The sequence below is a fragment of the Anolis carolinensis genome, chromosome 4, assembly GCF_035594765.1.
Source record: "Anolis carolinensis isolate JA03-04 chromosome 4, rAnoCar3.1.pri, whole genome shotgun sequence".
Lineage (NCBI taxonomy): Eukaryota > Metazoa > Chordata > Lepidosauria > Squamata > Dactyloidae > Anolis > Anolis carolinensis.
Window position 1 is genome coordinate 92670525 of NC_085844.1, and position 21977 is coordinate 92692501.

The window sequence follows — 21977 nt, forward strand, 5'->3', positions numbered from 1 at the left end:
CTAAGAAATCTTAAGCTATGGCAAGATTTCAACATTGGTAATAGTTTTTTAATATGCTGATTAAAACAGTAATTACTCTTACCTTGTCACTTAGGTCTCTGGAAATGTCAAGATGTCTCTGACAGCAGACAATTGCTTCTTCATAATTTCCAAGGATTTTTAAGGTATTGCCTAAATTCCCACTTGCTTTAGCTTCTCCCAGTTGGTCCCCAATAGTTCTGTAAATTGAGAAACACACTAACTAGTACTCAATCTACCTCAAACAGCAGAATTTTTCACCATTAAATAACATGCACATTAGGGTCCTCGTGTATCATAGTTCAAACATGCCTGAGCAACTACCCCAAGCATTTTTACTCAAGATAAAATATTTGATGTATATCCCAGATCAACTTGAATCCACACATGACAAGTACCTTGAGCATGCTACAGCTGATGCCTCACAAGTATCTACATGGTTGTACCTCAGCTTGTAGGAATTATCATGGACAACATTCCACCAGCAGGGAATGCTGGTGAACAACAAAAAGATTTAAAGATAGGCTTAAAGCTAAACTTAAAAATATGATATAAAAATGGAGAACTAGGAAGTCCTGGCAATCAAGCACTGTAACGAGATCGGCTGTTACCAACAGTGCTATGGATTTTGAAGCAACAGAAAAAGAGGGCGAAATGTGCCAAAAGGAAGGTGCATCAAGCAAACCGTTTTTGTAAACATCTTCCACCTGGAAATATATGTCCTCACTGCAAAAGACTGTGCAGATCCAGAACAGGTCTTCACAACCATTTACAGATCCGCCACCAAGTCTCCACCTTTAGAAGACAATCTTATTCAACCATGAGTAATCACCCATGAGGAGAAGACTCCCGCCAGATCACCGATAGATGACAATCATAAGCAATTAACAGGCCCACGCACTATACCTGCCTGATTGTACGGCCTATATCAGGGAAGATTATCTGCCATGTAATCTGACTTAGAGTTATTTCTGAATTATGATGGCAAACATAGTAGTAACCTATCACAAGGTTTCCATAGCAGATTTGTTCAGTGGGGTTTGCTACTGTCTTCCTCAGAGATTAAGAGAAGAGGACTTTCCCAGGTTCATTCAATGGGTTTCTATGGCCAAGTAACAATTTGAAACCTGCTCTTCTGAGTCCTAGTCCAACATTCAAAGCACTATATCATACTGGCTTTGAACTTGGTTTGCTAGCTACACCAAGTGTACTTGCTTTAACCCCAGATATGCAGTGTGGTACCCAGCTGAGTTTCCTGCTATTTTTTTTTACATCAACTGGAACATCCAGACCAACCATAAGGATAGCCCTAGAAAATAAACTATTGTAATCTTAGCCCACTATATCTAAGAATAATTAATAACCAACAGCTATATTCATACAGGTAAAATCCTAAATGCATATACAGTAGAGTCTCACTTATCCAACATAAATGGGCCGGCAAAACGTTGGATAAGGGAATATGTTGGATAATAAGGAGAGATTAAGGAAAAGCCTATTAAACATCAAAATAGGTTATGATTTTACAAATTAAGCACCAAAACATCATGTTATACAACAAATTTGACAGAAAAAGTAGTTCATTACACATTAATGCTATGTAGTAATTACTGTATTTACGAATTTAGCACCAAAATATCACAATGCATTGAAAACATTGATTACAAAAATGTGTTGGATAATCCAGAATGTTGGATAAGCGAGTGTTGGATAAGTGAGACTCTACTGTAATAGGAATAACCATTATTGAACGCTATGGGATTTACATCTTATTAAAAGGAGCAAAAAAATATCTGGAAGATTCTAAAGGTACCACAGTGTTAAGTTACCTTGCAAGAGTTAAATCATGGTGATGATATTCCAAAGCTTTTGCATATTCGTGCAAGTAGAAATATGCATTGCCCAGTTGGCTATAAATTGCACTGAGCGTTTTTAAGTCTTCTGTTCCAACCTGAACGGCAGCTTCAAAGAAAGAGACACCAGCTCGACAATCTCCTGCTTTACACAATCGTTCTCCTTCCAAAGCAAGCTCCAGGCAAGAAGCTTCCATTCTGCAGAGACAGAATATAAGGCAGTTGTAAGTAAAATAAACAGATATTACCTATAAAGTAGTTGCGATCAACGCTACATACCACAAGCTTAACATTAAGTTCTAATTAGCTGTTATTACATCAATTATATTAAACTGCATTGCATTACTCTGTAAAAAGTAAGACATAGTTGTAAAAGCTAACATTTTGAGGACCATGAAGTCTGACAGATGATCATTTGACAACACAAAGGTTGCTTCAAATAAATTAACATGCTCCTTTCAATATAAATAATGCTCCCATAAGGCTGCTGAACACAAGAGCAAGGGGAGACTCTAATAATACAACCTACTACTATTTGTCTATCTGATTTGGCTGAACTTTTGATACATCCCCATACTTCCATTTCTTCTGTTTCGCTGATTAACTCCAAGTAAATATAAGATTAAGATCAAGATTAAATGTTAGATTTATGAATAAAAATGTAACTGCCCCAAATTATACCAACAGACTATGTAGTCTGTTGGTATAATTTGGGGCAGTTACATTTTTATTCATAAATCTAACATTTAATGCCTAGTGGTAGTATATTGAAAACACAACCAATTAACATAAAGGCTACAAGATCAGCATAATTCAATCAGTAATGTATAAATGGACACAGAGGGAGATGCTCAGAGGGCACACACATTTAGCAATACTGATGATTTTTGAAACTGACTAAGATTATGATTCTACATTCCCCATTTTGGCCTGGATATCACAGCTAACAATACTGATGAGTTTTGAAACTGTCTGTAGAATTATTACTCTAGAGTCAAGATTTTGGCCTGGATATCACAGGAAGACATGATTCCATACAATTTCTTTCAACTACCAGTCTAACAATAACCAATACTCACTTAATTCCTCACATGTTATAAAGTGGGTTTTTTTTAAGTATAAACAATAATGGTCTTTGGGTACTCAGAACTCCTGCTGGGCTATTTTAAATGCCAAAGTTTTCAACTCCCACCCACTCTAACCCCACATCTAAGCTCTAGTTTCCCATGCACATTTGATTATTGGCTTGGACTTTTACATCTGGAGAACAAGCTATAGTCATTCCTGCCAGCTGGACCAAAAGACTACTGAACAGGATACAGCTAACAAAAATTATTTTCCTATGATCTGTCTGAACTGTTTTGAATGGAGAAACTTTCCAAATATGTGGGTAACTCCCTTGGAAATATGAAGTATGGAAACCTTCCCTCTTCCTCCCCTTCGCACTTCTAAAGATTCAGACTATAGTGGGTTAAGGTAAATGACAAGAATAAACCCACTCAATGTATTGCCACCCCCCTCTCTCTAGTGCGTCAATTCCCTTCAAACCCCACCACACATACCCACATGACCAATTTTTAAAACTTAAGGGGTTTGGGAAAATTTAACTTTGGATTGTTGGGAGTTAATAGTTTGACATCCAGAAAGCACTGTGAACACAAACGACGTTGGATCTAGACCACACTTGGCATATAGATACAACATGACCAACTTTGAATACTGACAGAGTTTGAGAGGAAGTGATGCATGATATTGGGGGTAGTAGGGGCTAATAAAAGTAGAATTTCCAATTTGACATTCTATTCTTCGCAAGAAAATGGACGATGGGGTCATTGCTTACATTTAAAGGACAGGATGGATAATAAAGAAATAAAGGAAATAAAAGGGGAGCTCTGATTATTAGATAACAAAACTGATCAGACATATGGCAAAGTGATAAAAACATGAAACAAAGTGGAGTAATATAGATTGGTGACCTCTTAAATCCTGATGGAACAATAAAAGATTGGGAGGAGTTTAAAGACAACTGTGGACAAAGAAATTGGTTATTGTGGCACTGAAGGACAGAGGATCACAGAAGGTTAGAGTAAGGAATAGATCAATCAGACATAGATCAAATTTTAAAATGGAAAATAGAGAAGAAGAAATGAACGGTGGGATTTATATATAGGAAAATTGTAGGAAAACAATATAACTTGAAACACATACTGATTGAAGTATGGAAAGAGGAATCAAATTTTAATGAGAAGGATTAAAGAAACACAACAGAAAAATCTGACAAAATGGTATTGATTCCCATATCAATTAGCCCATACTATAAAAAGCACATCAAAACTATGTTGGCAGAAATGTTGTGACTTAGGAACCACATATGTGGTGGGACTGTGGTAAGTTAAAAATGTTATAAAAAAATAAAAAGTGAGATGGCAGAAATATTAAGAATAAAAATAGAGTTAAATAAAAAAAAATTTTACTCAGAAAACAGAAGGTACAGCAATAAAGAATGGGCCGAAATTGCAAAATAATAGAAGCTGCACAAGCAACAGTTGCCTGTGGTTGGAAAGAGCACTGAAAACAGGCAATAAAAATGGCAGACTACATGCTACAGAATTATATTACTGAAATGATATATAGGTAGATCTGCTTATTTATTAGTCCACTGACCATATCAATTACTGAACGGAGTATTAAATATACAAACAAATATACTAAGGAGAATTTGGACTAGAAATGGACAGAGCTAATAGCTGGAGTAAAAGGGAAAATAAAATAAAAAGAACTGAATTAGATTATCTCTATGATCAAACAAATAACATAACATAACCACCATGTCAAACAACACAGAGGAGCCACTGAAATCCACAAGTATGTGGACAATTTCAACAGAAAGGAGGAAACTATGAAAATGAGTAAAATCTGGATGCCAGTATTAAAATACTCTAAAATCAGGACATTAAATAACAACACTCAGAAAACAGGGGAATTTCAGAAGGAAACAATAAGGGCCAGCAAACACCTCCAAAGGAGCCCTCGGAGGCTTAGCAGGTTTAACCGTTGAGCTGCCGAACTTGCTGACCGAAAGGTAGGCGGTTCAAATCCAGGGAGCGGGGTGAGTTCCTACTGTTAGCTCCAGCTTCTGCCAACCTAGCAGTTCAAAAACATGCAAACGTGAGTAGATCAGTAGGTACCGCTCCAGCTGGAAGGTAACAGTGCTCCATGCAGTCATGCCGGCCACATGACCTTGGAGGTGTCAATGGCAGCTCTTTGGTTTAGAAACGGAGATGAACCCCCAGAGTTGGACTCAACTAGACTTAATGTCAGGGGAAAACCTTTACCTTTTTAAAACCTCCCAACAAAGGATTCCCCCAGGCAGGAAGCAGCTAGGCTTTGAACCTGCAAGGCTAGTATTCAATGCTAATCACGCTGGCCAATTGCAATATTCACACTTGCCTCAAACAGACAAGGATTAAAAATAACAACGAAGATGAAATATCTGGGAATTTATATCTCAACAAACAATACCCACCTCTTGAAATACAATTATGATTTCAAGTGGAAAGAAATCAAGAAAGATTTAAATAATTGGAACAATTTAGGACTTTCATTACTAGGGAGAATTGCGACTATCAAGACTTATATCCTCCCAAAGATGCTGTTTTTATTTCAAAATTTACAAATTATCAGATCTCCAAGACCTTTCGCCAAATGGCAAAAAGATATTTCAAAATTCATATGGCAAGGACGGAAGCCGAGAATAAAAATCAAAAATCTCATAGACGATAGGACCAGAGGTGGAATGAATCTCCCAGATTTGCGTTTATATTATGAATCATGTGCACTAACATGGGTGAGGGATTGGTTGTTCTCAAAAAACAAGAAAATTTTAAATCTAGAAGGATATAATCTCAAATTTGGCTGGCAGACTTACACATGGGGCACTCCGGATAAGAATGAAAAGAGAATTTTTAAAAATCACATAATAAGAGATTCGTTGAATAAGATCTGGACGAAATATAAAAATAGGATTTTTCCTAAAACTCCATTGTGGCTATCGCCACTGGAGACAACCTTGAAATACCGTCATAGAAAAACAAATTGGCCAACGTATAGAGACATTCTAATAAGACAGGACAACAACTACTGCTTAAAATCTCAAGAAGAAATCCAGGAAACTTTCCCACAAATAACATGGCTCCATCATAGACAAATAAAGGAGCAATTCAAAAAGGACAAACAAATTGGATTTATGATGAAAGACTCAGAATGGGAAAAAAATTTGAAGTCCTACAACAAGACAATGACAAAAATATATAAAAAATTACTAGAATGGGATACGGAAACAGAACACGTAAAGGCATGTATGACTCATTGGGCTAGAGATATTGGGAGACCAATTAGGTATGAAGAATGGGAAACGAACTGGAACAAAAAGATAAAATTCACCTATGCCACGGACCTAAAAGAAAATCAATACAAAATGCAGTACAGATGGTATATTACCCCGAAAAAATTAGGACTCTACAAGAAAGATATACGAATAAAGTGTTGGAAATGTCAGAAGCAAGAGGGAAATTTCTATCATATGTGGTGGACATGCCCCAAAACAAAGAAATACTGGAAAGAAATACATAAAGAATGTGGAAAAATAATGAAAAAGAACACTCAGCTGAGACCAGAATTATACCTACTAGGACTGACAAACACAAAGTTAGAGGCAAATGAGGAAAAGATCTTAAACTACTTAGTAATAGGAGCCAGAATCGTATTTGCAAAAGTATGGAGATCAAACCAAATACCAACTACAGACCAATGGTTATTGAAGATATGGGAAATAAGAAACATGGACAAACTGACATTCTTAATGAAGAAACAACAAGGAAAACCAATGAAAGAAACTGACTGGTCAAACTTCGAGGAATATATAAGGTCAAGAAAGGAGTGAGCAACGTAAGGGCCTTAAGGACTTACCCAAATTAGGGAAATTGAACTTTACTAACAGCAAACCGCAAGAATCATCAAGAGAAGAGACTTCATTATAAATCAAAACACCTCACAGACCCTTCTACCCACTCTCCCCACTCCACCCCCGCATGTTACTCTGCACGAACCCCCCCCGAACCGTCCTCATCTCCCCCCCCATCCCCCCTCCCTTCCGAACGATTTCCCCCAGATTCTTTCCTTTTTTAAACTATGTATTAAAAGAAACTAATAAAAATTATACTAAAAAAAAGTGTTCTTTCTCTTACCCTGGACATTCCCCAGATATATAAACCCCACTTGCCTAGTTTTCAGCAGACTTTACAATCTCTAAGGATGCCTGTCATAGATGTAGGTAAAACATCAGGAGAGAATGCTTCTGGAACATGGACATACAGCCCGGAAAACTCACAGCAACCCAGTGATTCTGGCCATGAAAATCTTTGACAACATATTGGGAGTTATAGTTCGCCCACATTCAGAGAGCACTCTGAACCCAACCAATGATGGACCTAATTTTCCACACATACCCAACATGACCCACTTTGAATACTGGTAGGGTTTGAGGAAAATTGTCCCATAAGGTTGGGAGTTGTAGTTCACCCACATCATTATGCATTTTCTAATGAGTGCATTCATAAAAACAAAAGCAAAGACTATTTCTTATAGACAGCATTACAAAATACCTAGCCCTGGCATTGCCAGGTACTTAAACTAATATATACATATATTTATTAAAATAAAAGTAATGAGTAGAAACCAGCAAAGAGACTAGCCAACTTCCTTGTATTGGTGGGAGTTGCAGTTTCAACAGTACCTAAGGCGACACAAATTTCCTCTCCCCGCCCAATAGTAAATGATGACTGTTCAATCTTGGCTTTTAAACCTCCTCTGAAGTTGGGGGCAACAGTGAAAGAAAAACATTTGACTTGGAGGTAATATCTCCCACTCTTAAAACTGCTATTTTTTTTTTTTAAATATCCAACTGTTCATCCAAAATCCGGTATTTAAAGCCCATAAGATCAGGTCTGGCCATCTGGCACTACCCTTTTGGAAAAGCATTGTTAAGTCTCCCCTCTGCAGTCTTCCCTTTTTCAAGCCAAACACATTCAATTCTTTCAACTTTTCCTCACATAACTAGCTTTTCAAATCACTAATAACCTTTACTCACTTCTTCTGAACCCATTACAATTTAAGTATTTGACTAGAAGTAGAAAAAAGAACTCTAAATATATCCCACCTGGTGCAGAATATATTATATAGTTATTACAGTAATTGAGAAAATAGGATTATATTAATTCAGCATTAGCCATTTGGTTTTTTTGGTTTTTTTAAAAAATCTGGCTCATGTTCAGGCTGTGAAGAACTATATTTGCAAATTCCTTTTCATATATACCACTATCAAGCCAGGTATCTCATTTCCTTTGCTTGTACATTAAATTCTCCATTCTCATACAGACGTTCGTATTGGTCTCTGCTGAAATTTATTTTATGTATTTCAGCTCAGTTTTTCATTCTATCGGGTTTGTTTTTATGCTCATTTTCCATGGTGTTATCTATTCCTCTAAGTTTTGAGACAGTTGTCTTTTCAAATGAATAACTGGTGCAGAACTTCTAGTCCTCCAGATATTACTTATTCCAGCTCATATCAACTACTACCAGCATTATAGGAATGATAGGAAATGTAGTTCAGTATAATCTGAAAGATCGCAGGGTCTCCATCCCTATGCAATTAATAGCAGTATTGATCAGTACGGGACTCAGAACAGAGCCTTGCACCATTCAACTTTAAAACTTACTCCACTTTGATAAGGAAGCATTTGAGTAGTATTTTCCAACCAGTTATAGATGCATCTGATTATAAGCAACCTGCATATAACTAGTTAGCTAACCAAGCTATCACGATAGTGGATAATTTTGTCAAAGGCTTTGGTGAACAGGGAAATTACATCAGTCAATGATTATGCTAATACAGCAATTCTTTCAAAAGTACTTCTACATGATAATATGTAAACTATGCATAAGTAGTTTAAATGCAATAAAGATAATTTCTGAGGCCAATCACAAAACTAAATTAAGCATTTAAAATTACATTTTGCTATATCTTAGAATGAAATGTATTCTAAACAAGAAACAGCTTTGCACTGCACTCTGCTAATCAATTTATTTTAAAAATTTCCAATGCTACATAGGCTTCTGTTGTGAAAAGTAGCTTATTTTCAGTATAATTTTAGCAAATATATCTTCAGGGTTGTTGTATGTCTTTCGGTTGTTGTACATCTTCATATCATACAGCTTCTTACTCCATAGATACATTATTTTTCATAATCATAATAAAGTCTATTTATGTCATAAAGTATTGTACCAGTACTATGTCCAGCATATCAGATATAGACAAACATTTACACTCGAGGCTACTGTACTAAGCAGAAAAATCTGTAACTATTTTAAAGTCATCATTAATATTCTATGTAAACTGGAGAAATAGAAGCATACAATTATAAAAATGGCAAAAGAGCAAATTATTTAACCAATTAAATATACAATCATTCAAATGCTATTTGATATACTACAAAAGGGATCTTTTCTTTGCTATTGCATTAGAGGGCTTTTCAAAATTTCTGACCAAAACTACTGCAAAGGAACTAGCCATTCTAGATTGTACATAACAAGAATATACTAAAAGCATACTATACCTTTTAGCCTTTGACATTCCACAGCCTAAACATAAAGACATGACAGACATTTTTAGCTTTTGTAATACAAAACTGTGGATGCCTAGTAACCAGGAACTGTGTCGAATAAAAGTTATATTTCAGGCCAGGAATTCTGCAGAAATCTAGCATTCCAAATTGGCTAGCCATACCACATGCAAGATGGCTTCAAAAGTTGTCCAGAAGATCCTAAAACAATCTAACCATCGTCTGCTTTCATTTTATTGCAACAAAGTAGTCCAACATGACTAAGACAAAACCCAAATTGATTGCAACAGTATGTCATACCACAACAACAAAAGATTTAACCTATTGGGTAATCTTAACTAAGCTTATCCCCTCCGAAGAGGTTCACTCCGGGCACCTCATGTTAACTGTCAGTTTCAATTAACTTGGCATTTAGAAATTAGGGTGCTCAAATTACATATAAGGAGTTTGTCTATAGATCAACTTGATAAATTCATAGCAATCCTTTCATGAACTTTCCTGTTCACATTTATGTTCTGAACTTTCAAGAGGCTTCAGTATCTATTTTTAAGAATGATTTTAAAATACAGATTTGCACAGAATTTTTTTTTCAAAGCGTGACATAGAAACAGCTAGAGGCAAAGCATGACGTGTTTTTTAGAGGGGGGAAACCTTCCTTACACACATGTAAAGACAAAGACATGTTAAGGAATAATGGCAGATATCTTCAGTTCAAGTGGGCAGAAAATTTTTTTGGTATGTCATAACAGACGTGATCAAAGCAGCTTTGGGACGAAAAGCTGTTTAGAGGCAACCTAATGAAGCTAAAAGCCTCAAGATGTATATAACCTCAGTTAATTACAGGAACAGAATTAGCAGCTGAGTAAAGAGCTTTGCAACTGAACTATTCCCATTTATATCTAAGCAAATGTAATATTAGCTTACTAAGGGATTCTGGCATAGAGGATCAAACGAAGCATTTGGAAAATCATGAAATAAGAAACAGAAAAAACGGTTGTTTATTCTAAGACTCTTTCCAGAGGCTTTAAACAGATCCATCATTCACTAACCAAATACCGAATAATTGAATGTATTCTAAATAGTTCAAATGGGGGAGGGATCCATTTGCTTATGTACTCATGATGAAATATTTTTGAATTTTTTGTAATTTTTTTTCACGTAATAGATGCATCGTTGTACTTTTTTATTTCTGCATTATTCAGCTGAGTCATTCTCCTTTTAATAAACAACTCCTTAAATATAATGTCTAGTTTTCACATTCGTATCCTTACATCTCGATCTTGTGTGATTATAATAGCTTTGTGTTAAAAATAGTATTTTTAAAGTTCTCAAATATTTTACTATGTTTCGTTTCTAAATAAACACAGTCCTTCAAATAGAGAACACTGTCAGGATTTAGTTAAAATTAGGGCATAACATCCTTAGAGAAAGAAGATAACACAAAGGAGACAGTGTTTGTTTTTCATTCATGCGTCTTACCAAATGCCTCTAGGTCATTTTCATGTGTTAAAAGATGCAGAGGAAAGACAACTGTCTTCGCATTTTCCTATTATTTCCTTGAAAAATATTTTAAATCTGCCCTCATGGAGTGGGGCAAAATCCCCAGATGATACAAGAGGAACAAGAAAATAAAAATAGGATCTGCAATCATCTCCATGTACTTTTATTCATCTCATATCTCTAAATCTAAATTGGATAAATTCATTTCCTCTGCATTTTCATTTTTGTTGCTCAAAAATGCAAGTTTTGCATTTTCCAAATAAGTTTTTTAAATTCACCTTTCTTGATCATTTCTCATTGCACTAGTTAACACGATTTTTGTCCCTAAGATTTAAGTCCCCAGTCTTGTGCCTTACTCTCCACATGTCTGATGAAACTATGTGTTTCTCCTCATTCCCGTCCTCTGTAGCTTTTGGATGGTTTTATAAATCCAGTTCAGGTATATGAATGACTCCATGAGTTCCTATATGTATATGTACACAACGTTTTAAATAAGCTTAGGAAATACAAATGGTGGAAAATCTGTCCCTTGTTTTTCATTTACCCAAAGCACACAATTGGATCCAGAGGTATCATTCCGCTGCGAGTAGAAATGTGAGAGAGATACCTTGGCCCACCATTCTCACTGTCCCAGATTTAAACAGCACAGAAGGAATGACATTGCAATAATTAACAGGAAGAAAGACTCATCTAGTTCAAAACCAAATGTCAAAACCAAAACACAGAGATTCCTTCCTTCAATATAGAAAGGCATACAAATAAAAGTCAGTTGTACTCACTGTTGTGTTGCTAATATACAATGTCTGGCTGAACAGTGATTTCTATGCATGTATAAGCAATACAGCAGATTTGATTTATTTGTTTCCATTGTGCAGACTATTCTGTACACAGTAAATCAAAACATGTATAGAAACACCACCACATACAGTTAATCTTACTATTTTTAATCTTTGCTTCAAACATTCTAAAACATTTTTTAAACAGAAAATGAGGAAAACAGAGAAGCAATCTGACCTTTTCTTGCTTTTATTTTTGCTGTTGCCACTAAAAAGTAATTCCCTGTCATGGTTCCATTCCTTTAGGTCTGGGATTGGTTATCAGCACAATGTTTCTCTGCATTCGCTATCCTAAAGAGGCACAAACTCTTTCAATAGCTATTTAATTTTCTTTGCCAAAAGGAGAGTGCATGCATAGCACCACCATCAGGAGAAAATACATACCAAAGGAGAGATAAGGAACAAACAAACAGAGATACAAGAAACTGACTCTCACCTAAGCACCTATTTACTATGCATGTATAAATTTCAGAAAGCACAAATACATATATTTATTTTCAAGGATCAACATAGTTCTTTCAAGAACTTTATAATCACTTAAAAGAACCACAGTCACAAATAAGAAATCTATTTACTTATTTACTAACTCATTAGAGGAGGGTAGGAATCACAGTCAACCACAACAAACAACTGCCAACTCAAAGACTGACTCCCTCCTGGCACAAATATCCTAACTATAGTGACAAATGAATACCATGGGCTATGCCCATACAGCTGCCTAACAAAATGTTTAGGAACAGAACAGTGTCGAGGAAGGCAGTAACAACCACTGTTGTGGAATAACTTTTGAAACCCACCAGGAGCAATTTCTTCTCTAGGTCAAAAACAAAATTACTGTAGGTGCTACACATCTAGACAGCCTCTGCAAGGAAGTAGACTGTTTCAGGCCCTTGTAACAAACAGAAAGGATGTGTTTCCTAATGTATAAATTCCAAATAAACAGCCAAGTAAACTCCCTGCTTATCCAAAAAGTAGATCCATGTCCTATGACATGGTTAAGTTCTGGGAGGAAACAAGTAACAAGAGTCAGAGATGGTAGCACATAGTACAACATGGGTATAGATCAGTGCACTCTATGACATAGCTATCCAGAATAATATTCAGCATCCATAAATTGGTGGCGGTAGATTCCTAGTGCCAGAACAAAATGAGGAGGTTGGTCCTCAAATGGGAGGTAGTGCAAAAGGTCCATGTACTTAGAGCTGCTGTTTAGAATTCTTGCACTGTTTCTTTCATTTGACCAGAGGGAGTGAGATGGACTCTACCGGGTCTCTGAAAGCAAGATTGGGAATTCAACCTGTATAAGGACCTTTACCAACATTGTCTTTTTGAAAATTCTGACGAAGAAATACTAAACCTGTTCACAATAGTTCTCAGTTTGTCATTTGTAGACCCATCAAAGGGCAATCTCCCATAGCTGGCTGAAACTCTAAATTCAAGCCTGATCATCTCAACTCAGCATAACTACATAATGCAATTGCTCCTGCTAAACCATTTGCCTCATAGTCTGCAGGCGTCCCTCCAAGAATCGAGGAGGGTGCCGTGGGTTTTCCTCGTCCAGGCCCTTGCTGGAGGAAACCCCGTCCTCCAGTAAGGGCCCGGCTGAGGGAGATCTGGGGAGACGTTCGTCGGCGAGCCCTCGCCCTATCTGAGCCATTCGGTTATCCGAGATGGGGCCCACCCCTACTGTATATAAAACACATATATTCAGAGAAAGGCACGTTATCATGAATTTCTCTGCATTTCTGCAAACTTTTAAAATATGAAATTGATGTAGAAATGGTGACTATGATTTTATAGTTGGAAAAATGAGAAAATAAGCAACATCAAAACAGACAAATTCACACTCCTTTTGCTAATCTTTCATAAAATCTTAATCAAAAGTAGTACACAAGCTTACCTGTAACGAACATGAAACGAACGACCTTCACACATGTTTAATAAAACATTTTCTTCCATCAAGTTGCATTCTGAGTTTTAAAAAACAGCACCTATGTTGCTTGCAGCACAACTACTGGAATATGAGGATGGTCTTTTTCCCAAGTGTCCTAATCAATCTTGTCATAACTTGTCAATTAATAAATTGCAAGGTGCTGTTGTAGTACTCTTCTTTCATAGCAAGATAAGAAAATCATTATAGGACAGTCCTCAACTGTTCAGAGTAGGAAGGTCTGTGTCTGTCAGCTGCATTTCTGCAAAGAGAACATAAAATAATTCAGCCCTGATATTTTCCTTGCAATTCAAAACTAATGCAAAAACAGAGTATCTCATTGGCTGTTCAGCAGAACTAATAAACACAGTTTGTGCATGTAAGGAATTCAGAAACCAAATGAATTTTATATAAAAGCCCTCTCAGGCCAATTTTCACTTCATATTGTGTGTACAGATTTTGGCATGCAAGTACAAAAATACACAAATCTCTCATCAATCTTGAAGAAAACGATCTTGAATGTAACATGTTCCTTTACAACACAGAGAAGCAATATGTTTTTTTTCAAGATGAGATAGAAGTCAAATTTTAAGATAAAAATAAATTGCTTGATCAATAGGCTAGTTTCAGCTCAAGATGTCAAAAAGCAACAATCTCTTCAATATCTGCTTTACTTTACTTCCAGTCTTAATCATGTTTACCCCCTAACAAAACCCACCATTTTAAATGCGACTTAAAGTTTTCAACCTTAAATATTCTCCTAAACATCTCCCTGTAACCGAGTTTCTGCTGTATTTATATAGACCAGAACAAAATAACCAAAACAAGGCCTATGAAGGCAGGATAATAATTCCTTAATCTTAATACTTGCAACGACCTGCTAGTCCTTGAGCTTGGCAACAATAGCCCAGTATAAAATTCACTACTACACATATTATAATATTTATGTCTGCCTAAAATATACTCTCAGTAATTTTCTTTTACACAGAAAATCAGCATCAAACTTAGTATGTCGGACAGTTAGTCATGATTCATTTACAAAAGGTAACATACGTAGACATTAACATATCTTTGCTTTGAGAAAATTCATGTAGCATTTTAACACTACTACATTAAAGAGAATTAACATTAGCAATTAGAATTTAAAGAAACGACATCTAAGATCATTGAAAATCATCTATATCTATTCTGCAGTAATTTCCTGCCTTCAGGTTATAATAGAAAGGCTGTTTTCACAAAGTCAAACTATTTTCAGAGCGCTGGAGATTATGTTGTGGGAAGGAGGAGGCAGGGAAGCCCATTTCCACACCTTTCTGTTTTATGTGTCTAAATCTTAAATTGGAGACAATGTTTAATACATTAAAGGGACCCCCCAAATTATGGAAGAAAATGCTATTTATGGCATTTGACCTTCCTATTAATTCCATGGGAAAGGCACACTGTCCTGAGGCACTTTTCCAATATCACTGCTAGCTACTACAAATATTTGTTAGCTACTTTAGCTGGGGCATAACAAGAACACTTCTGTATTCTGAACATCTTTCTATCTATATTAGAATCTAAGTGTCTAGAATTTTGAACTGGAACATTTAAGCAATGTTGCACTTATTCCTTCTTAGCTTCAATCAGTTATTAAAATGTAAATAGCTTGCATAGCAAATATGGAAACAAACCCATCCTGTTTTCTTAGTCATCAAAATATAGTTCAAAATATAAGTTATGATGGGCAATTAAGGTTACCTATGAAGCATTAAAACTAAACATGTTCACTGAGTGCAGCTATTATACTGCGACTATAAGCAAAACTAAATTTCCATTAAGTCAATGATCTTAAGCTCCATTCTAAGAGCATTTTAGAGTCAAGTTTCCATGTAAAGGCTATGCAAGCATCTTCTGATTTCTATTTACATTTTCAAATTAAGTACTTAAAATATTCAGTCATCATTCTATTGTATATACTAAGATCAAACTTATTTGTCAAACGCAAATCTTTCTCTAGTCAAAATTGTACAACATACCGTATATACTCGAAGATAAGCTGAGTTTTTCAGCCCTTATTTATGAGCTGAAAAAGCCCCCCCCCCCCCCTCTTATACTCGGGTCAAAGTCAAGGCCGGCAATGGAGCCTGCAGGCTATTGCTTGCAATATGTGATCTATTTCTCTCTTCTCTCTTATCAGTGTTTTACTTTTCCAAAGCCTCCCTCACTCTTAATCAAGGGAATGTTTTGAAAAGAGAGACACCCTTGCAAGTCAGGAAGAAGAAAAATATATATTCATTAATCTTATAAAAGCATTTTCCCCTGAAATATTTGTTAAACTCTCCTACAGATATATAAGCATTAACCCCTTGCAAGCTTTTGCCATCTCTATGTACCTTTATATGTGTATCTATCTATCTACATTAATTTTATATATGAATTTCCCCTCATATGTTTGCAGGTCTTTGCAAATCCTTTATACATATAGATCCATGTACCTGTGTATCTGTAGCCATACATATACATTATTTTTATATATGAATTTACCCTCATATGTTTGCAAGTCTCTGCAAATATCTATAGAAAGAGAGATGTCTGGATAGATATGAATATATTCTTACCTACCTATATATAGGACTTGCAAATATTACAGGGGGGAAATGAACACACAAATATATATAGACATGTCTAGATAGATATGAATATGTATGTATGTGTGTGTGTGTGTATGTATGTATGTGTGTGTGTATGTATGTATATATATGTATGTGTGTGTGTGTGTGTGTGTGTGTGTGTATATATATATATATATATATATATATATATATATATATATATATATATATGTGGCTTGCAAATATTTTAGGGGAAATGCACAAACACACACACAGAGAAAGGGGGGATTTGCAAATGTTTCAGGGGAAAATGCATATGTGAAATTAGTACAGTAGAGTCTCACTTATTGAACACTTGCTTATCCAACGTTCTGGATTATCCAACGCATTTTTGTAGTCAATGTTTTCAATACATCGTGATATTTTGGTGCTAAATTCGTAAATACAGTAATTACTACATAACGTTACCATGTATTAAACTGCCTGTTACTATGTTGGAAGCTGGCCTGATTCCTCATGGGGAGATAGGGTGGGATCCAAATGAAGTTATTATTATTATTATTATTATTATTATTATTATTATTAGATTATTATTGATACCATATTGTTTTTGTTGCCCCCACTTTTCCACTTATAGAGCTAGTTTATTGTTTTTCTTTGAAATACGGTAAATATTAAAAAAACATTTAACCTACTGATGCCTCAATTAATGAAATTTTATTGGTATCTATTTTTATTCTGAAATTTACCCGTAGCTGCTACATTTCCCACCCTCGGCTTATACGTGAGTCAATAAGTTATCCCAGTTTTTTGTGGTAAAATTAGGTGCCTCGGCTTATATTCAGGTCGGCTTATACTCGAGTATATACGGTAGGTTAAAAGATATACAAATGAAAATAAATCTTTTGTGAGGGACTGATGTGGGTATAAAATGATCATAGAATATTCCAGTTAGAAATCAATCAATCAAGACTTTATTACGGTTCATGACCAGCACAGAGAGAGGACAAACGTCCTGGGATGGGGAAACACAGTTTCCTAGGGAGGCAGTCATAAAAAAGATTAGAAAACAGGGTTTTTTTTAAATTTAAAAACAGTACTGTTTAAAGACATGGTTAACAAAGCAGTTATGGGACCGGGGGGAGTCTGATAGGAGGGATAAAAAAAACTAGGGGATCATTAGAGGGATGGCACATTGCAAGTCCAGCTACACCTCAGCTGCAACAGGTTGCTCAAGCCAGTTAGAAATGAACATACTCAATATGCAGAGAAAGCTGGAAGACACAGGGAAATTGGAAGGAAGGAATGGAATATTCTTGAAGAAGAGCAGGTGCACTCCACCATATATTCTACTGCCAGTTCCAGTTGAAATCACAAATTGGTTCTGAAGCACCTTTGTCATATGGGAAAATATGAATGAAGAAAAATCTAAGGGCCAGATGCCCAAATTTGTTGCTCCATTGTGTTCTTGCTCCTAGCTTAGATGCTTCTTTAATTGGACTAGAGGACAACCATCTCACAGCTTAGCCCAATCCAAAGAACTTTTTCTCTAGCTCACAATGCCCAGTAAGCCCCACATCCATGCCTTTTGCTTACTCATAATTCTCCTTCTTCCTTGCAGCAATCTAATCCCTATATAAGCAGAGAACAAAACAGGAAAAACTAGGAGTCTAAAGAGCTTTGAAGCTTAAATTTTAACATACTGTTGTAGATGGAGCAGGTACTTCATCAGATACAACTGGATGGTGTTAATGAGGGCAAGGAGTGTATGATCAGCAACACAGAATGAAGGCTGTATGATGAAGAAGCAAGAAAAAGCATAGTAACTGACATGATTGGAAGAAGCATCTCATTTCCTCCCATGTTCAGAGTACTCCCATGTCAGAATTTGTGTGGGTGATTTCATTCCCCTTTTCACAAATTATAGTCTGCATTTGATAGGAGGACTAAATGAAAGAACACATTCTTGTTAGTATCTACTACATCAGGCAAGCTCTGAATAGTATACTGATTTCTACTAGGGAATAAATTAAATAAAATCAGGATCTGACTGGATTGATGTGACGAAAAATTGATTTGAGGCAATCTTGGACGATATTTATTTGTGGGAATAAATTAACTGAAAAAGATCTGGGTGACAGAAAGGAAGGAAGGCGGGCAGGCAAGCGGGCGGGAAGCTACTTATAGCTGGTAAACAATACTCTAAGAAACACTGCACTCAAGGGAGAAAATAGTTCCTTAGCTCTGTGATATTCAAATAAAAAGCTTTAAGGGTGCTGTAAGTAAAACTATATTTAACTAAAAATAAATACAAATAATACACAATTCGAGTACTAAAATAATTACATTAAAAGCATCTATATTAAGCCTCTAACTGTGGTTAAATTGACCACACCACAAATATAAGAAGTGTCAACAAAAAGGCACCAATTTATCTTCCCTACAATGATCTTGAATGTTGCCTTTTCTCAGCAATGCTATATATTACTGTGGTCACAAGAAGGGAAAGACATTCCAAAAATAATCCCTGTGCTTTTCAAAGGTTCATTTGAATACCAGAGTTGTTAAATTGCTAAGGCTAGGTGAAAAGGTTCCAAAATTCTAGCCCTGAAAGCACTAAACATTTCCAACCTAGTTCAAAAATAACAAAGAAAACCAAAATTACATTAAAAATGGGAAGCCAAGTGACCTCAGAAAGCTTCATGAAAACAGCAACAGTCTCTAAACCTTAAAGTTAATTGTGTTAATGCCAAGCGGTTGCGGGATGTATTTGTGTATAAATGTGTGTATTTTTTGTTTCAGGATTTTTAAAAGTTAAAAATGCAAAATTACCTACATTACTTTCAATTAATAATTCAAAGATTACATTTAAATCTCTAACATTATTATAAAATAAACTAGCTGTGCCCGGCCACGCACTGCTGTGGTGTCGTCCTAAGTGGGTTTTTGTTTGTGGAGGCAAGTATGACTGTTGCAATTAGTCACCTTGATTAGCATTGAATGGGGTTGCAGCTTCAAAGTGTCGTTGTTTCCTCCCTGAGGGAATCCTTGGTTTGGAGGTGTTAGCTGGCTCTGGTTGTTTCCTGTCTGGAATACCCTTCTTTTCTTTATTTACTGTCCAGATTGTAGAGTTTTTTTTAATGCTGGCTACCAGGTTTTGTTCATTTTGATGGTTCCCAGGAACCTAATAATAATAATAATAATAATAATAATAATAATAATAATAATAATAATAATAATGACTCTGAGGGGGAATACTTTGTTGGGACGTGTTAGCTGGCTCTGGTTGTTTCCTGTCTGGAATATGTCTAGCTGTGCCTGGCCACATGTTGGTGTGGCATAGTCTGTTGTTATGGAAAATAATGTAATGGGAAGCAGCCTGTGTTTGTAACTCTAAGGCTGTTCAGTGCTATTTAAGGTGGCCAACTGAGGATCCTTGTAGGTAGGAAGGTAGCAAGTGCAGTTTATGTATCTGTGGAATAATGTCCAGGGTGGGAGAAAGAATTCTTGTCTGCCTGAGGCAAGTGCGAATGTTGCAATTGGCCAGCTTGATTAGCATGTAATAGCCTTGTAGTTTCAAAGCCTTGCCGTTTCTTCCCTGGGGATATCCTTTGTCATTAGCTGGAACACGCAAAGGGTAATCAACTGTGAGAATTGTCCTGCAAGCAAACACTGGACACAAGCCTGTGTATTTGAGGAACCTACTATACAAACTTGAATTAGATACAAGAGAAACTATAATACAACATGTAAAAGGAAATAATTAACAAAAAGTATCTATCCCAAATCCTTAACATTTCTCTTGGAGCCCCCAGATGGCGTAGTGGACTAAGTGACTGGAAGGTTGGGTTGCTGACCTGAAAGCTGCCAGGTTCGAATCCCACCTGGGGAGAGTGTGGATGAGCTCCCTCTATCAGCTCCAGCTCCATGCGGGGACATGAGAGAAGCCTCCCACAAGGATGGTAAAAACATCAAAAAACATCCGGGCGTCCCCTGGGCAACGTCTTTGCAGACGGCCAATTCTCTCACTCCAGAAGCAACTCCGGTTGCTCCTGACACGAAAAAAACAACAACAAAAAAAACACATTTCTCTTACTATATTAATGTATTAAGCAAAGTTTTTTTTATATGAAATATCATACAAAGTACAAATATACAAAGTACATATAAGCTGACTTTATTATGGCATCTGCAACCTGATCCCAAGGTCCTGGTGAACTCTGATGAACTTTCTTCCCATTTCACTGTCACTAGAATTGTAGCCATAAGCCAAGATGCAAAAGCAAAAAAATATGTTTTCTAAATATAGTAGAGTCTCACTTATCCAACACTCACTTATCTGGATTATCCAACACATTTTTGTAGTCAATGTTTTCAAAACATTGTGATATTTTGGTGCTAAATTCATAAATACAGTAATTACTACATAGCATTACTGCGTATTGAACGACCTTTTCTGTCAAATATTTTGTATAACATGATGTTTTGGTGCTTAATTTGTAAAATTTTATGTTTAATAGGCTTTTCCTTAATCCCTCCTTATTATCCAACATATTCACTTATCCAACGTTCTGTTGGCCTGTTTATGTTGGATAAGTGAGACTCTACTGTATAGGTAATCAAAAGTGTCACCTGAACAAATTATTATTAAAAACAGGTTAATTTTTATATCATGATCATTCTATGTCTCTGGCTTCACATGCTGAAAGTTAAGAAAATAGATAATACTCATAACATATTGTAAATTGACAGTTTCTTGAATTAATTCTATAATACTCCCTCTATATGGCAGAGCTTTCCAAACTGCGTGCTACGGCACGTCAGTGTGTCGGCTACAGTGTGTAGGTGTGTCGTACAAAAGTAATGGTAAATCTGTATTTGAAATAAGTAATACATCATATATTAAAAAATATATAAATGAAAGGTTTTTGGGAGATACAGTATGTTGTGCCCCCATATACTTCGTTGTTGCAATTTATGTATAAATCCATATCTGTTATAAAGGGTTGGTTTCATTTCTGGTTTGCTAGTAATATTGAATTACAGTGTCACAAAATGATGCATGCCTGAAAATGGTGTGTCACTAACCTGAAATGTTTGGAAAGTTCCGCTCTAGAGCTTGGCAAACAGGAGCACAGTGAATAGGGTAGGGGCAACAGATGTTCTGCATGCAATCGTGGAAGAGACAGAATAAATTGAGCATGCATCTTTCTGGTTTAGACTGATTGACTGGGCTCTTTAAAGGATTGCTTGTGTACTTCTGTGAGTGTTTTGTTGTGTGCTCTGCCCATGCACACGAAACAAGGGGCAGAGCTTCTATCATTCTATGAGCAAATAAGTGACCATCTTTTAAAAAAATAAATTATTCTACATAAGTTTGCATTTAACCATAATTTCAACATAGATGACATTTTGAAATAATGAAGTAACAAAGAATAGTTTTCATTTAATTGTCACTTATCAAAAAAGGGAAAACTAATATTTTCTATTTGCTTTTAAAAGAAAGAATACCATAAAAAATAAGAAAAATGTGTTTAACATATAAAAGTGTGAATCTGCTAACTCTT

The 21977-nt window shown here is 35.9% G+C and overlaps 1 protein-coding gene across 5 annotated transcripts in view; it reads right to left on the reverse strand.

Moving 5' to 3' along the window:
- The window catches only part of gpsm2 (G protein signaling modulator 2), a 44853-nt gene that overhangs the window by 15084 nt on the left and 7792 nt on the right, over positions 1 to 21977 (reverse strand). For 4 of the 5 annotated variants that reach the window (XM_008115039.3, XM_016995209.2, XM_008115038.3 and 1 more), the window contains exons 2-4: positions 13787 to 14078; positions 1848 to 2069; positions 83 to 218 (exon numbers count right to left, since the gene is read on the reverse strand). In XM_008115039.3, coding sequence (XP_008113246.1) covers positions 83 to 218; positions 1848 to 2069; positions 13787 to 13845 — 417 coding nt within the window. In that variant the 5' untranslated portion in view covers positions 13846 to 14078. Of the gene's footprint in view, positions 1 to 82; positions 219 to 1847; positions 2070 to 9544; positions 9610 to 13786; positions 14079 to 21977 lie in introns of those variants that run through there. The other variant, XM_062980797.1, reaches the window with a different exon arrangement.